An 18683-nucleotide genomic window follows, 5' to 3' on the forward strand; every position below is an offset into this window, starting at 1 on the left:
AAACAAGAAGGAAAGTATTTTAAGAAAGATTATTATTTAACACATTATACATCATACACAGAAAAATAGGGCAAAAGAACAAAAAATAATATTTGATTACGTGCACTATACAGTGGGGCAAAAAAGTATTTAGTCAGCCACCGATTGTGCAAGTTCCCCCACTTAAAATGATGACAGAGGTCAGTAATTTGCACCAGAGGTACACTTCAACTGTGAGAGACAGAATGTGAAAAAAAAATCCATGAATTCACATGGTAGGATTTGTAAAGAATTTATTCGTAAATTAGGGTGGAAAATAAGTATTTGGTCACCTCAAACAAGGAAAATCTCTGGCTCTCACAGACCTGTAACGTCTTCTGTAAGAAGCTTTTCTGTCCCCCACTCGTTACCTGTATGAATGGCACCTGTTTGAACTCATCATCTGTATAAAAGACACCTGTCCACAGCCCCAAACAGTCAGACTCCAAACTCCGCCATGGCCAAGACCAAAGAGCTTTCGAAGGACACCAGGAAAAGTATTGTAGACCTGCACAAGACTGGGAAGAGTGAATCTACAATAGGCAAGCAGCTTGGTGTGAAAAAATCAACTGTGGGAGCAATCATCAGAAAATGGAAGACATACAAGACCACTGATAATCTCCCTCGATCTGGGGCTCCACGCAAGATCTCATCCCGTGGGGTCAAAATGATCATGAGAACGGTGAGCAAAGATCCCAGAACCACACGGGGGGACCTGGTGAATGACCTGCAGAGAGCTGGGACCAAAGTAACAAAGGTCACCATCAGTAACACACTACAACGGCAGGGAATCAAATCCCGCAGTGCCAGACGTGTTCCGCTGCTGAAGCCAGTGCATGTCCAGGCCCGTCTGAAGTTTGCCAGAGAGCACATGGATGATACAGCAGAGGATTGGGAGAATGTCATGTGGTCAGATGAAACCAAAGTAGAACTTTTTGGTATAAACTCAACTCGTCGTGTTTGGAGGACGAAGAATACTGAGTTGCATCCCAAGAACACCATACCTACTGTGAAGCATGGGGGTGGAAACATCATGCTATGGGGCTGTTTTTCTGCCAAGGGGACAGGACGACTGATCCGTGTTAAGGACAGAATGAATGGGGCCATGTATCGTGAGATTTTGAGCCAAAACCTCCTTCCATCAGTGAGAACTTTGAAGATGAAACGAGGCTGGGTCTTCCAACATGACAATGATCCAAAACACACCGCCCGGGCAACAAAGGAGTGGCTCCGTAAGAAGCATTTGAAAGTCCTGGAGTGGCCTAGCCAGTCTCCAGACCTCAACCCCATAGAAAATCTGTGGCGGGAGTTGAAAGTCCGTGTTGCTCGGCGACAGCCCCAAAACATCACTGCTCTCGAGAAGATCTGCATGGAGGAATGGGCCAAAATACCAGCTACTGTGTGTGCAAACCTGGTAAAGACCTATAGTAAACGTTTGACCTATGTTGTTGCCAACAAAGGTTATGTTACAAAGTATTGAGTTGTATTTTTGTTATTGACCAAATACTTATTTTCCACCCTGATTTACGAATAAATTCTTTACAAATCCTACCATGTGGATTCATGGATTTTTTTTTCACATTCTGTCTCTCACAGTTGAAGTGTACCTCTGGTGCAAATTACTGACCTCTGTCATCATTTTAGGTGGGGCAACTTGCACAATCGGTGGCTGACTAAATACTTTTTTGCCCCACTGTATATATATCGCTATATATATAGCGATATATATATATATATATATATATAGATAGATAGATAGATAGATAGATAGATAGATAGATAGATAGATAGATAGATAAATAGATACCTTCAAAAGTTTTAGAACACTCCAATTTTTTCAGTTTTTTATTAAAAATTATGCACTTTAATTTCTAATTGCATTCTGAAATGAAAGCATAGTACAAATAAGCAATTGGAGTTAAAAACAAACAAACAGATAATGGAATCAATTTATAGACCAAAATGTTTTCTAAACCTTTGACTCATCAAAGCAGCCACCTTTGGCAAATATAACAGCTGAACACACCCGTGGCATTCTTTCTACAATAGAAATCAAATATTCTTCAGAAAGTTCTTCCCATATCTGTTAAAGAATTTCCCATAAACATGTGGCACTTGTAGGTTAGTTTGCTTTCACTGTTCTGTCCAGTTCATCCCAAACCGGCTCGATGGTCTGGAGACTGTGCTGGCGACTCCATGTTTCCAAGCTTACCATCTTGTTCTTTTTTCCTGAGGTAGTTAGTTTGGACTTATGTTTTGGGTCATTATCTTGCTGTAGGATGAACCCCTGACCAACTAGGCACATACCAGAGGGTATTGCATGGTGATGGAGAATGTTGTGGTAGCCATTTTTGTTCAGGGTGCCTCTCACTCTGTACAAGTCACTGACCCTCAATCCAGCAAAACACCCAGACCTTCACACTTCCTCCTCCATGTTTGACATTAATGCCACACACTGTGGAACCACCACTTCGCCTTCTTGACGGCGTACAAAGATCCTGCGTGATGAATAAAGATTTTGAATTTTGATTCATCAGTCCATAATACCTTCTTCCAGTATTCAGTAGTCCAGTGGTAGTGTTTCATGGCCAAGCCTCTTTGTCTTATTCTGACATCTTTGCAATGGCTTTCTTGCTGCAACTCATCCTGTCAAATCTGCAGCTGGAAGTATTCTCCTTAAAGTTAAAACTGAGACTAATATTAAGCTGTGCTTAAAGCTGTTGCTGTGTGAGCTGTCTATCACGCAAGCTGTTAACTCTCTGTGCCAAACCTCTTCCTGTCAGAGTTTCCCCAGTTTCTGAGTGCCTTTTGATGGTGAAAGAAAAAGTACTCACTGACACCTAGACTTTCTTTGCAATTTCTTTGTAGGAAAGACCTACATTTTTAAGTGTTACAAGGGTCAGTCACTCTTCCGTTGCTAATTGCCTTTTTTTCCACAATTTTTGTAGCAACACACTACTTTCTGCAGTACAATATTGTTCAACTGATGCTCACGAGGTTATGGTACCACAGTGTGTTCCAACACTGCTTTTATGCAGACAAAGGGGGTTGTAAGTACTCCAAAAAAGTTGGAACACCTGTAGGAATTAGTAGTACCAGCTTTCAAGGCATGACAACCTCCATTCCTGCAGAACAGCTTTAAATTGTTAACTCATTTTGTGTTTGCTGAAACAGGTCTTTTTGTGTAATTTTAAAATATACATTACTTCTCAGTTTTAGGTAACCTTACCTTTTTTTAACCCATGGCAGTCAACCATTTAGCTATGTACCACTTCAAGCTTGATCTGAACTGAACCGCAATAAATAACTGGAAAAATTGGGGTGTTCTACAACTTTTGATCGGTAGTGAGTGTGTGTGTGTGTGTGTGTATATATATATATATATATATATATATATATATATATATATCCACTATGCAACCCTTACTTCCAATATGCTACTAGATTATGTCAAGTACTTTATGCAAGCTGAAATTTTGAATTTGTTTAACTTAATTTATGTTGTAATCAGAAATGATAACAGGCATGCATGCTCATCTAAATAACTTTAGCAGGAATTCATATCAGCATTCAATGCTAATACATTTTATATTTAAAGTAAATCATCTTACCCCCACTCATGTTTCTTTTAGCTGACAGACGTTATTCTAAATTGATCTCTATCTGTTGCTGCTTATACTTGCTCTCTATCTTCGATTACTCCTCCCTCTGAGTTGCTGCAGATGAGGCAATACTCACACAGAGAGATGAATAGACAAAATAACAGAAATGCCTCAATATACACTGATGAAGCAACAGAGGAGTGCATGACATTTGGTGAACCTAAATGAATATTTTTTGATTACTTTTAAAAGGTTACACGTCTTACTAGATTAGTATTTATTGCAGTGTGTTGTATTTGTATTTTGCATATTTCATTGTATAAGAGTAATTGCTTGTGGTTAAGTGTATTTTTTTCTGCTATATTATGCTAAATTTTAAACTTCCTCATACACTTTTACAACTCTTTGACCTATCAAACACTCACTAGCTGTCTGAGTATATGTTTCACAGATTAACCCAACAGCAGTGCAGTAGCTGTTTTGCAGACTATTATTAATTGTCAGTAAAAGTAGTACAATCCAGTGGGGGTGTTCGATATAAGGATATATATCGGATGACGATATAAAAACGTCTATCATTTCATTTTACACTATCGTTTGTTTCATGGTATCGCAAAATAAACTGTTTACGGCACAATTTTTTCATTGTTTTGATGGTCACTGTAGTGGCTATAATAATTTCTTAAAGTTCTCTCTTTCTCTTATATTTAATATAACCACACTAAGGAAGGACAAGCTCCTGTTTTTATGCGTTGTGGTTAGCAACAACGACGGTAACACCATCGCGTGTCCGCTTGTTTATGTTCCACATAAACCTTTCACAATAAAGTTCAAGATCCTGTTGAGACTTTTCAAAATAAACGGAATCACGTGACAGAGCAGATTATTTACGGATGAGAATTAAAAAAGAGCCGCCAGGTGCTAAAAAATAAACCTTAGACTCAAACTTTAGAACAGGCTTTTCCCCGCAGCACGCCGTGTAATAAATACTCACAAAGAAAACGGTGGCTGTTACAACTTATGTCTAAAAATGTATGGTTTCATACATCGGTTAAAACACTCAACTCCAGCTACATGACGCGCAGTCGAGATTCACAGAATTTACAGAAAATGTTACATTTTTGTGATTTAGATCGTTATTGAGACAATAGAATTCTTATATCGGGATATGAGATTTTGGTCATATCGCACAGCCCTACAATCCAGTAAAATATCAATGCTATATGGAAGTACTCATTGATGCTGGGATGAGAAACATGTAAAGGTGTTTTGGTTTCTTTGTTAAAATATTCATTAGCTGTGCTCTAAACTAATCCTTCCTGCATGTGTTGCAGCGGCTTTTATAAAGACAAAGACACCAGAGCTTGACAGACACACAGAAGGGATGGCACCAAGGCAAGACAGGAGGCATAGAAAGGGAATACAAAAGGGGATAAATAAACCCCACAGAAAAAGCAAACAGGAAACTAGAGGCACAGAACATAGCATCGTCCTAAGCCTGGGAATGTAAATATAATTTCATAACTAGAAGACTAAATAAGGAATACAGAACCAAAATACAAAAACAGAAATTCAGGAGAAGATATGGAAAACATGCTGCCTTGTTCTGTACTGAATAATCCAACACCATCAGAACTGAATGACTATAATCCAGTTGCCCCCATATCACATGTGACGAATGCACTAGAGAGACTTCTGTGCAATTTGCATACAGCCTAATTCTGGGAGTGGATCATCTATGCTGCAGTGAGCTTACAACTGCCTTGTAAGGATCAGCTTCTGTAATTTCTGTGCTTTTAAAAGGACTCAACAACATGAAGCTACAGGAAATGTCAGTAAAAACAGCAACACATCAGACCATCAGTGCAATAACTGCTACTGAAACTGAATAACACCTTAGATGGTGATTGACTTCTTAAGGGAAAGGATGGCTACGTGACCTGTGTCTGTTCAGGGACAGGATGTTGAGGTGGATTGCTGTGGTGGACAAATATGAGTCCCTGGGTTCCCATATTCTTCAAAGACTCGGCAATTAATTTTTGCCAGGAACATGAGTGTGAGACCTTTACATAAAGCACCATTCTTGTAATTCATATAAGTCCTACTGTAATATCCTGTAAGAGGCCATCCTGAGCTATCAATTACAATCTATTGATGCCACTAGTGATGGGAATTCCAGCTCTTTTTAGAAAACCGGCTCTTTAAGCTTGGCTCACTAAAAAGAACCGGCTCTTTCGGCTCCCAAGCAGCTCTTCAGGTTGTTTTGTTGCTTTAATTAATATATTATCAACAACAATATAAAATTATGCACAAAATGAATGACTTTTTATTTATATATGTTTAATATATAAATATGCTTGTGACACAGGACCCCGGAACACACACACACACACACTGGCGTTATGTTTGGGCAGCAGCCCTTTTATTTATGGCAACACAAACTGCAGCAGAACCGAGACCACACCTCCGCCACAATGGTTTTATTTATTCACTCCACACAAAAAAAATTATATATATATATATATATATATATATATATATATATATATATATATATATATATATATATATATATATATATATATATATAGGTGGTTGTATACTGCAGCAGCAGCAGCACCAACAACAACATTTGCAGTAGACACACTGGCACCTTCAATAATATCACGCTCAACTGACTGTGTTTTATCTTTCCATTGCACTGATGGGTGGACAGTTCTCAGGTGCCTGTGCTGCTGGTTGTTTGTAGAGCCGGCTCTACATGACACTCTTTTCTTGCAGACTCTCTGCAGACACTCTGCCTTTGTATTGTCAATAAAATTTAAATGGTTCCAGATTTTGCTTCTTTCTTGGTGTCATTCATTTTCTTTATTATACCTTTCTAATGTGTCGATGTTGTCTCTTGTTGTTGCCCCGGCTCTCTTTCTCTCACTCCCTCCTGCTCTGTTCGTGTGCTACTGCTGCTGCGAGTGTAACTACCGCCCCTTCCTCCTGTGATCAGCAAAAACACAAGGCACAAACACATATTGACCAATCACGTCCGGCGTGATGCGAAAAAAGGTGTGTGAGAGAGGGTGAGAGAAAGAAAAACAAAAAACAAAAACACGGCTCCCAATGAGGAGCCAGCTCCCATCATTCACTTCAAAGAGCCGGCTCTAAGAGTCGTTTGGTTTGCGACTGACCCATCACTAGATGCCATATTTGTGGGGGCTGGGCAGAGCACACAGATTAGATCTTCAAAATGACAAGATTTACAGCTTCCACATTTTATGGTGCAAAAGGTGGTTAAGTTATTAGATATTATAATTATGCTGGTAAAACTCAAAATTGGAGCTTCAGTTTGAGAACCTTAACTTTGATTTGGTAAGATTTCAGTAATGTTTAGTAATTTTACCTAAAAAAGTTTATTGAAATGGACAGAGAAGAATGCATGAGGGGAGTTGAGCAGCCTCAAATATCTGATGGTGTGAGTGAAGAAGATATCATGGAGCCGAGGGAACTGTTTATGTTCTGTTTTAACATAAACGGTTAAAGTTCCCAGGATGATTCTAATACATTTTGTGTTATCAAAAAGAGGAAAATACCATTTTTGGTTCCTTTATAAAAAAAAAAGAATAACACTCTGTTCATTGTTCATTGTTTAAAGTTAAGAAAATACCACAAAGAGAACAAATTGTTATCCAATGTGCATAACCCTGACCATCACCCTCACCTCTACAGACAGACAGTAAAGCCCCTTCGTTAAAGGACAGATAGGGGAAATCTTTCATACCATGTGTTAGTATCCTCTGTCATGGTCCCTCTATCTCTTTGGCTGGTTCACACTGGCTACAGGTTTTGTTGTTTTTCTCCTTCTCTCTGCCTGGGCGGAGCTCGTTACAGGTTCTTGCTCTTGGCCCACGCACCTGTGATTGTCACCACCTGCTGCTCTGGCTGAGTTCCCCAGCTGCTATTTAAGGCAGTGGCACAGAGCAGCTCACCGCTGGAACGTTGAATCTCCTGAGTTCGTGCTCTCGGCTTCATCTAAGGATCTCATATAAATCATATACATAACAAAATTTCAAGAAGTGTCTCAATCGTAAGTAAAGTAAAACACATTCTGCACAAATCACTCCACATTCTCTATTGTTCCCTGATTGCACCATATTTGAATTACTGTGCAGAGGTTTGGGGCAATACTTACAAATGTTCGCTATCATCAATCTTTATATTGCAAAAAAGGGCCATAAGGATAATCCATAAAACTGGTTACAGAGATCATACAAATCCACTATTCTTAAAATCAAAAATTCTAAAATTCACAGATCTGGTTCATTTTCTCACAGCACGAATTATATATAAAGCAATAAATAACCTGCTTCCTGACAATATTCTAAAAATGTTTTCTAAAAGGGAACGGGAATACAATTTGAGGGGGGAATTAAATTTAAAACATCCTCGTATCCGTACAACATTAAAAAGTTTTTGCATCTCTGTGTGTGGAGTGAAGCTGTGGAACAGACTAAGTAAAGATATGAAGCAATGTCCGAGCATGGCACAGTTTAAAAAGCGGTTTAAGGATATGGTTTTTACAGGGTACAGGGAAAAGGTAGAGATTTGATAGGGTGTTCTTGTCTAATATTTTCATGTGTGTGCGGGTGCACGGGTATGTTGGTATGGGTATATATATATATTTGTAGGTTGTGTATCCTTGAGGTGTTAATGGGGTTATTGAAAATGTGTATATGTGCGTATGTGTAAATACGTATGTATGGATAGATAGAAACATATATGTATATATATTTAAAAAAAATGAGAAAAAAAAATACACATGACATATAATGTAATTGCAAGGAGGTATTTCTGTAGTCTATTGATACTAGATAGTGGAAAAGGGGTGGGATTAAAAAGGCTTATGCTTCTTCCTGCTCCTTTTTGAACATGAAAGTTATTTGGAGTTGTGGTTGCTCGTTTGCCTTTTGTTTTGCTTTGTTCATTTGTCTCTTTTAATTCTATTTTGTTGTACTTTTTCAACATGTTCAAAATAAAGATTCAATCAATCAATCAATCAATCAATCTCCCTGTGAATTCTGTGTGTAGATACCCTCCTCCTGGAGCAGATTATGGACCCTTTCTGTGTGTGGCGGCATGAGTGGAGTTTTGGAGAGTGTGCGGCTGAAGAGGAGTGAGTGTGTGTGGATTATCCCTTCTCCCTTGAGCCCTGGACCCCCCTCCCAACTCACTGTACATATATATAGCACTGAGTTGTTCCCTGTTGTAAATAAATTGTCTTCTTTTGTTTGCAAAGAACTCTGCGCGTGAATCCATCCAATAGCCATGACACCCTCTATAATATAATATATCGATCTGGCAGAAAAGCATCTCCCAGATACTACTACTACTAATAATAGTGCATAAACATTTCAACTTCTGCAACAAAATAATTTAATTTAATGTAGAAACAACCAGTCCCGAGGTGAGAAAGACATGTACCCAAAATGTGTACCCTTCCTCAATTTTGAACCTTAACAGTGTGCAGGCAGATACCTAGACCCAGCTGAGGGTTCCTGCATTTCCTCATTTATTGGTCTACTATTAATGTTAATGTATTAATGTGCTCAATGTTTTTTTACGAATTAATTTTTCCTTTTTGCTTTTAATTTTAATTTTTAACAGATGCTTTTGTGGTTTGTGCATAGTATGATTTACATAGTGTGACTCACAGTTAGAGGACCATGAATTTTAACAATGCCATGAAGATCTGGGTGAGTCATAGCCTTCAATTCTATAAAATTGCAAACATGGAAGGACAACCAGCAGATGAAGAATGTAAAAATGATGGAGAAAATGATTCGGTTTCCTTGTGTCAAGATCCTCTCTCGATTTCTCTGATCCTTTTGTTACTCAGCTGTAAAAAATAAACACAATTGACTCCAAAACATGTGCGATGCAAACTTTCAAAGCACGCTGGCTTCACCCGATTCTTTGTTGGCAAATAGTCATTCACAGACAGTAAAGTTCAACTTCAACCCATTATTTAGCAAAGCATATGCATATGGAGATCACCCATGTCACACTCTAGGCCTGGCAGAGTATGCTCCAAGGAATCTCTGAAGCATTTCCTCTTAATAGAGCTACATTTATACTTTTCCACTACCCGCCTCCACATCAATGGGGAGGGCTTTAAAGGGCCGCCTGCTGTTGCGAGATCGATCAACTTCAGACCAGACAACAAACGACGGAGGCTCCGGAAAAGTGCAATCAAACGATGAGTTTTATTATCACAGGAGAACAACCAACCGTCAGCATACGAATTGTTTTGCTCTGACAAAAATACAATGGGTTCTGGTTTTATAGGATAAAATATCACACCTACGTCAATACAGTTCAAAAATACATGGTGACAGACGGGCAAAAGTTCAACCCGTGCAGACAAGGGTACATCACGTACACTTCTAATAACCATAAACCGACATATAACTTCCCTTTTCTACATTACTTGCCTTTTAGGGTAATAACTTCAGGTCTCAGCATCTCTGAGAGCTAATAATGGACCCTCGTCATTAATCACTAAGTAGAGTACTTTGCAGCCAGTCTCAAACTGAAGCAGAAGACGCTTAGGCCTTCGCTCAGACCTGCTAGTAGATTAATATGTGTATCATAAGCGTGCATGCAATTAACCTGCTATGTTCTCATCTCCCCTCAGCATGTATCATCTGGACACTCTCACCAGTGAAGCTTAAAACCTTCTAGAATGGAACATCAACTCTAACCAAGCACATTCATGCATTGTGTATAGAATGAACTCAACCTGTAAAAATAGAAAGGTCAATGTGATGACAGACATATTCAATGCAATTTTATAAACCCTGCAGGAAATATTACTGATAAATGATACTGTGAAACATGTTATTAATACATTCTTCATAAGGCAGATTATATGGTAGCAATAAAAGAATCTCTGAATCCCAACATTCCCTCTTTTGACATTCCAACAGGAATGTCACCATACTTCATGTTGTATCACTCCCTGCCCCACTCTATGGGTGCCAGGTTCATCTGGTAGATGCCCTCAACCCAGCCAGGGTTCGCAACCCTCGCCACTATCTTTACCAACAATCCTCTGACACAAGGAATGATACAACACCCAGCAATGACCAATATTCCCAAAAATACAGCCAATGAGCACATCACTGATATAGCCACACCTTTCCATTGTCCAAACATGGATGCCACCCAGGACCCCACTGGGTTTTCAATACCTGAGTGCTCATGCATGGTTTTAGACAAATTTTCAGGCCCTCCAGAGCTCGGGTTACTGAGCCATCTGGGGCAGTATTGTTGTTCCATGGCGTCCCTGGTAAGGCTAGAGAGTCTCAGCAAGTTGTAATGAACGTAGTTAATGCGGTCATCATTCTTATTAGGCGTTATCCAAAGGAATATACTTTCAAACCCTGAAGCTACTGGGTCTGCCAGCTTATACTCGTTTGTAACTCCCCTGGGCACTCCTATGGAGTCTATCCTAGTCGGAGAGTTTAGCCGGGGGTCATATGCATGTATACCCTGGGTCCCTCTTTTTGCCAAAATGTGTCTCTTATGTCTGGCTGCTAAGGTACGTGTGTTGTGTTGCTGAATAGTCTTTACCTGATTTCCAATCAGTATGAGTGGAGCTCCCAGTCGCACCATTGCACATGTCCCTACGCTTCCCATTGGGACACGAACCAAAAGGGTGCTTTGCCCACAATAATAATACAACCCACTTCTTGCCCATGTTCCAATTAATGTGCTCGGGTCACTCACATTATTCGTGGTTCTTCCCGTGGGTGTGACAGCACACCAAGTAGGGTCGATTTCTCCCACGTGGTACTTTACTTTATCTGTAGAAAACCTGAAACATGTATAGTTATCTTGTTTTGGCATGAATGAATTGGCATTCTCCGCTTGCCCTATCGTGTTTGGTGCGAGATTATTAGTTTATCAGTTAGATTTGTCATTGAGCTTTTAAGTGTGACTCAGGCTTTGGGGTAAACTAAGTGTACCCTAATTACCCCAAACGAATCTGTTCCTGACATGTCCACCCTGATTACCAGATAGAATACGCCTCCCGGGCTCTCGGCTTTAGGCAGTATGTTCCATGGACCTAAGAAGATGGTGACAGGGTTATGAAAAACAGAATAAACCCTTTGAATTACTATTCCTTGCAGGCCTTCTGGCACATTTGGCTTCCAAAAGGCAGATTATATGGTAGCAATAAAAGAATCTCTGAATCCCAACACTGCTTTTGCTGTACAGCCATCTAAACGGCTGTTGTACAGCCATGTAAAGGGCTGAACACGCAGTGAAGCACTACAGTTAAATGCAGCTGGATGCAGAGAAGGGGTCCGATGCGCATACTTTAGCAGTGCCAAGCTGAATTAACCCTATGTTAGACTAGTCACAGTTGGCCATAACACTATCAAAGGTTTCTTACTGATCCTCACTGTTACATTTTCAAACAGTACTGATCAGCATGTATTCATACAACAAGTGGCACAAACTTTTTCATTCATATAGTGGTAGATATATTTGACCTAAATATATGGGTCATGTGAGTTGAACATGCAGGTTAATTGCTTAACACAGTGACTCCACTATATAAGACACTTCATTGTAAGTGTGCATAGTATATATGATTGCACAGAATTTATCTGAGTAATTATGATTACATATCTAGTGTATACAGGTATATATGTCATAATAAAATCCATTTCCACTAGCCTACACATAATTTCATATCCTCAATGCCTGGCTCTTTTAACCTTTGAGCAACAACATCTATCTTGCTTAATATTTCCACACTTGTTATTGACATGCGCATTGCACGGATGCCTATGGCCACTTAAGAGACAAGTATTACCAGTAATGGGATCACAAAGCCCACGACATGAGCTGAGCTTTGCAGACTGTCCTCTTGTTGTGTGCCCACACCACCACCCAGATGGACAAATAACGATCCAGACATCCAGGCTGTCAGAAAGAAGATACTGGCAAACATGTTGACTACACTCACAAAAGTGTTGAGCTTGCACATGAATTCTCCAAAAGGCCATTTGGTGACTCTAAGAGAGAGAAATGATCGAGAAAATAAGGAAGGCCGTGAAGAGGGAGTCAGCTATGGCCAGGTTGAGAAACCAAACCGAGTTGGGAGTGAACAATGCGTAAATTGCGTAAATGCGTCCTGGCTCCGCGTCCCGATTAATACACTGTATATATTTTGTCCTTGTAAATACCTCCCCCTCACTGTAAATAAACTGTCTTCACCGCAACTGTGCCTCCGTGCGTTCTGCTTCCTGGGTCCATTTGCATTTGCTATAACAGGTGGAAGGAACAAAAATCCTGGAGGGCCAGGATTTCCCAAGGTGCTGTGTGTTACTCGTGGGCATAATATATGCTCTCAATCTGAGCTATTGCATGGATCTAAAATATACTTTTGAAGTTTTCAGAAGCTGTTCCTTGACCTGGATGGACTGAGAGCCAGTGGAAAGTCCCAAGAACAGTATTTTCTAAAGATGTCACTTGTTTTAGAGCACTAAGAGATTTTATTCAGATTGTGTTGCTTTGTACTTGGAAGTCCATTGGAATAAAATGATAGTGTTGACAAAAAACAGAAGACAAAAAATGTTTTTTTTTCTTTTTTCTACCCAGCTGTTTTTGATATTATATTCAACAAATTGTGCCTTGGCAGTTGTTGTAAAACCTTTACAACTGTCCTTAACACCTATCCAATCTTTAATCCTCAGAGAGATGTGCTGATAAATGAGCCAGCATTACGTTAAAGATGCTGACTCTGTTTCAAAAATTGTTAACTGTTTGGAATTCTACATGTGTAACATTGATCTTAAAGGTGTTTGCTGTATTGTGTAAAAGAAAAATGCAAGATCTTGTAAAGTTTGGTAGCCATTGAAAGCTAACAAAAATAAGAGAAAGCTAAAATGATGATAACAATGAAGAAAATCAGCAACTTAATATTTTAACTTAAAAAATTATTAAGAGGTTGGGAGCAGAGCAGCAGATTAACTTAACTTTTTTGTAATTGCTGTAATTAATTACATAACACTTAAAATCGTTTTAAATAATGTGGAAAAAGTAATGGAGGAACATAATTTTTACGAGTAAACAACTTAAAAACATGTTTTAAGCTACCAATTATTAAGTAAGCTGGTTCAAAACTCCGCTGACCGCATTATTACCAGAACCCCCTCCTGCCAGCACATCACCGCTGTTCTCCAGGAACTTCACTGGCTCCGTGTGAAATTCCGGATAGTGTACAAACTTCTTCTGCTCACCTTCAAGGCCCTTCATAACCTCGCTCCTCCCTACCTTCCTGACCTGTTAAGCACTATCTCTTCTGCCCGCTCACTTCAATCCTCTTCTTCTATCCAGCTTGCTGTGCCTTCTTTCCGCCTCACCACCATGGGAAGCAGAGCTTTCTGCTGCTCTGCTCCCAACCTGTGGAACTCTCAACCCCCAAATATACACTCAACAAAAATATAAACGCAACACCTTTGTTACTGCTCCCATTCCCCATGGGATGGACGTAGAGACCTAAAATTCATTCCAGATACACAATATAACCATCCCTCCCAAACAGTGGTCACAAATCAGTCCAAATGTGTGGTAGTGGGCACATCTGCTATATTGAGATAATCCATCCCACCTCACAGGTGTGCCACATCAGGATGCTGACATCATGAGTAGTGCACAGGTGTACCTCAGACTGCCCACAACAAAAGGCCACCCTGGAATGTGCAGTTTTTTGCGCTATTGGGGGTCTGGGGACCCAGAACCGGTCAGTATCTGGTGTGACCACCATTTGCCTCATGCAGTGCAACACATCGTCGCATGGAGTCTATCAGATTGTCAATTGTGGCCTGTGGAATGTTGGTCCACTCCACTTCAATGGCTGTGCGAGGTTGTTGGATATTCGTGGGAACTGGTACACGCTGTCGTATACGCCGGTCAAGCACATCCCGAACATGCTCAATGGGTGACATGTCCGGTGAGTATGCTGGCCATGCAAGAACTGGGACATTCTCAGCTGCCATCTGCCCTGAACAATGTGAACCATGATTCATCCGTGAAGCGCACACCTCTCCAACGTGCCAGACGCCATCGAATGTGAGCATTTGCCCACACAAGTCTGTTACGGCGACGAGCTGGAGTCAGGTCAAGACCCCAATGAGGACGACGGGCATGCAGTTGAGCATCCCTGAGACGGTTTCTGACAGTTTGTGCAGAAATTGTTTGGTTGTGCAAACCAATTGTTCCAGCAGCTGTCTGGGTGGCTGGTCTCAGACGATCTTGGAGGTGAACCTGCTGGATGTGGAGGTCCTGGGCTGGTGTGGTTACACGAGGTCTGCGGTTGTGAGGCCGGTTGGATTCTTTGAAACGCCTGTGGAGACGGCTTATGGTTGAGAAATGAACATTCAATGCACGGGCGACAGATCTGGTTGACATTCCTGCTGTCAGCATGCCAATTGCACGCTCCCTCATTGCTTGTGGCATCTGTGGCATTTTGCTGTGAGACAAAACTGCACATTCCAGGGTGGCCTTTTGTTGTGGGCAGTCTGAGGTACACCTGTGCACTACTCATGATGACAGAACTGCATATAACTGGAAAGCTAAAATGAGGGATATAAACCATATATTCAGCTATCATAATGGGCAGTGTTACATTCTTGGGCAATTACAAACCCAATTCTTGAAAGGTTGGAATGTTGTGCAAAATGTGAGAAAAAATCAGAATGCTGTCATTTGCAAATGTTTTCAAGGAACCGCTCAGATAATGTTCAGTGACTTTATTTACAGTATGAAGGTGAAACAACAATCCAAACACAAGTTCAACAATAGTGAAGGTCCTGATTCCACAGGGCAAGTTTCTTCAAAAGTCCAGTATCTCCACACATCTCTCAAGAAGCCATATACTAACATGATCTAGAAATGCTCCATCTTCTTTGGGTCAAAGCTCATTTAAAATGAACTAAATGAACTGAGACAAAGTCAAAAACTGTTCTGTATTCAGACGAATTGAAATTTGAAGTTGTGTTTGGAAAACATGCAAACATTTGCATCCTCTGGGTTAAAGAGGGGAGAGACCATCCATCTTGCTATCAGCAGTCAGTTGAAAAGCCTGCATCTCTGATGGTATGGTGGTGCATTACTGTCTGGAGAGGCACCATTAATTCTTTGTAGGACTATTGAGCTGACAATCATGTTCTCTCAGGAAATGGTAGAAAGAAAGAAAGAAAATAAGACAGCACTCCACACCCCAAGGCCTAATGACGTATTTAAAAAAAATCTCAAAAAAGGTTATTTGCATATTTAAAAAAATATACTTGAATACAGAGTAACTGAAATGAAGGCTTTTAAATGTTGCTAAATCTCAAGGATGTACATCTTTTCTAATCTCAGACCTTAAAGTCATAATTCAATTTTTTTTAAAACAGAAAAAGAAAATAAACAACATTTTCATACTAACTTCAGCACATTGCTCCTTGAACTGTAACTATTGCATCTTTTTGTTTACATACTGAATAGTCAATGTAAGAAAACTGACTATTTAGCATGTTTTCTTTATACATTTCTTTATATTTTGTTTCCATGGTGTCAGAATACATTACTGTAGTTTTTGAAGGGGTCTCGAGCAATAGTTTTCTTTAGACATGGGCTGCTTTTTTACTCATTCAGTCTCTAACCATTTTCAGAGTAATGTTTTTTGTAACACATTTAACACTGATCTATGAATCAATAAAGAAAAAAAAAACTGCAACTAACTTAAGGGACAGACCAGTTCGGTGTCTACACATAACAGCCAACTAAGCAAATAAACTATTGTAATTCATAAATTTTGGCACCTTTTTATTAGCATTATTTGTTCCCATGTATTTATCGATGAAAAAATGCCAAGGATTAGAGCTTGAAAGCTAAATGTTTCCCAAAAAGTAGCCAAACAACATATGAACTGTATCTTAAGGCCATGACATGAAGAATTACGAAAAAAAAAAAAGATTTATTGTATTTTTTGCTTTGCAACATCTACCTTCTAACATAAAAGTCACTTAAAATTAATTTAATGATGAAATCCAAATCATGGAAAAATGACAGCATCAAAGTAAAAAAACAGAAAACAAAACAAACAACACAAAAAAACCATTCATATGTTAAATAGTTTTAGTGAATTTTAATGCAGAGATGCAGCACGCATAAGTTTTAACGTATTCTGACTAATTAAAATTGTAACTCCTCTTTCTTACTATTATAAGTAAATATAGTAAGCATAGTGGGATATTCTCTGTCTGTGCAACAATAGATAAGTACCATACTAACAAGCTGACATTTTATATTTCTGTGAAAGAGTTTAAAGTTTAAAAAAACAAAAAGCAAAAAACCATTTAATGCAATAAAATTCATTAGCAATTGATGTAAAATTCATTACATGAATAAATGAGGGTTTCATTCAAGTCCATATACATGTGAAGGCAGACGAGCAAATTATATTGTGTATGTCTGTTCATGAGCGTAAATTTGTAAAACAAAAAACAATGATTCATTTCAAAATTCATTGTCTGGTGGGGCACTCTTCTTCAGTTCTAGGAATCCCCTCAGTGATGATTACTGTGCTTTCTGGGATGTTTTCATAAATGGCTGGGTCGATCTGATCTAAAGTGGCAGCAATGTCTGATTTTTGGGAAGCTTTTGAAAAGGTTGATGACATGGAGCGGGTGGACAGAAATAACAAATGGTCTTCTGCCAGTGCACTCTCGAGTACAAAACAAATGGACTGTCGAAATTTCTTCTGGAATTCTTCACACATGAAAACATAAAGGATGGGGTTCAAGCAGCTGTTCAGAAAAGCCAGACTCACAGTCAGAGGACCATACATTCTAACAATCCCCTGGAGCTCTAACTTCAATTCTATGAAATTGAAAATGTGGAAAGGCAACCAACAGATGAAGAATGTAAAAATGATGGAGAAAATGACCCGGCGAGATCTGCGTCTCCTTGTTCTCGGCATGCGCATTGCACGGATACCAATGGACACATAAGAGATCACTATTATCAGGAATGGGATCACAAAGCCCATAACAAAGCGAAAAATGTCGAGAGTCAATTTGTGTTCTTTGATTGTTGCAGAATAACCACAGGAACTTTCCCCTCCGTTCCCCACTGATGCAGTGCGAAAAGTGGCATAAGGAGTGCTGCAGATCGCAGCAGTCACCCAGATACCAACACATATGAGCCGAGCTTTGCAGACTGTGCGCTTGTTGTGTGCCCACACCACCACCCAGATGGACAAACAACGATCAGCACTCATAGCTGTCAGAGTAAAAATGCTGGCAAACATGTTGACTAAAGTGACAAAGTTGTTGAGCTTGCACATGAATTGTCCAAAAGGCCATCGGTGACTCTGAGAGAGAGAAATGATCGAGAAAATCAGGAAGGCCGTGAAGAGGAAGTCAGCTATGGCCAGGTTGAGAAACCAAACCGAGTCGACTGTTTTCTGCATTTTGAATCCCGCCACATAGATAACAAGGCCATTGCCCAGAGTTCCAGCTATAAATATCACACAGTAGATGACAATGGAGGCTGTTTGTATGTGTGTGAAAGCTGCATCTTGTTCAGGTGACTGAGTTGCATTGAAAGTGATGTTATCTGAAAGCAAAAAAGAAAATGTTTTATTAAACAAATCATGTTTCCACAATATATTATATGAACAGATAAAATTGGATTTCATTACATTTGTTGCCAAATTATACAAATTAAGTAATTTTTAATTAACAAAATACAGCTATGCATTTTCATAGTTGGCTCCAACACATGTTCTATGCAATACTAGCTTCTACTTTTGTGATGCACATACAGAATTCTGTGTGCAAGTTGATATTTGCATTTATCTAACTCAGTTTCTTTTGTGATTAATAACATAATTAATAACAGGTATGAGTGCTCATTTTGAACAGTTTAACAAGAACTCAAATAACCTTTCACATATTGCCGCTTAAAGAGAAATAGTAATATATGTCTAGACTAAATTAACTTACCCGT

At 39.4% G+C, this 18683-nt stretch overlaps 1 protein-coding gene across 1 annotated transcript; it reads right to left on the reverse strand.

Annotated features, from left to right (window-relative positions):
- Positions 1-17196: 17196 nt before the first annotated feature.
- On the reverse strand, positions 17197-18372 carry LOC146623249 (formyl peptide receptor 2-like). Its single transcript, XM_085364930.1, has one exon. The coding sequence runs from the start codon at positions 18370-18372 to the stop codon at positions 17197-17199; it is 1176 nt and encodes a 391-aa protein (XP_085221056.1).
- Positions 18373-18683: the final 311 nt, after the last annotated feature.

This window comes from Diplotaxodon limnothrissa, linkage group LG11 (genome assembly GCF_057381915.1).
Source record: "Diplotaxodon limnothrissa isolate DT_005_m linkage group LG11, D_limnothrissa_male_GT1.1, whole genome shotgun sequence".
NCBI classification, from domain to species: domain Eukaryota; kingdom Metazoa; phylum Chordata; class Actinopteri; order Cichliformes; family Cichlidae; genus Diplotaxodon; species Diplotaxodon limnothrissa.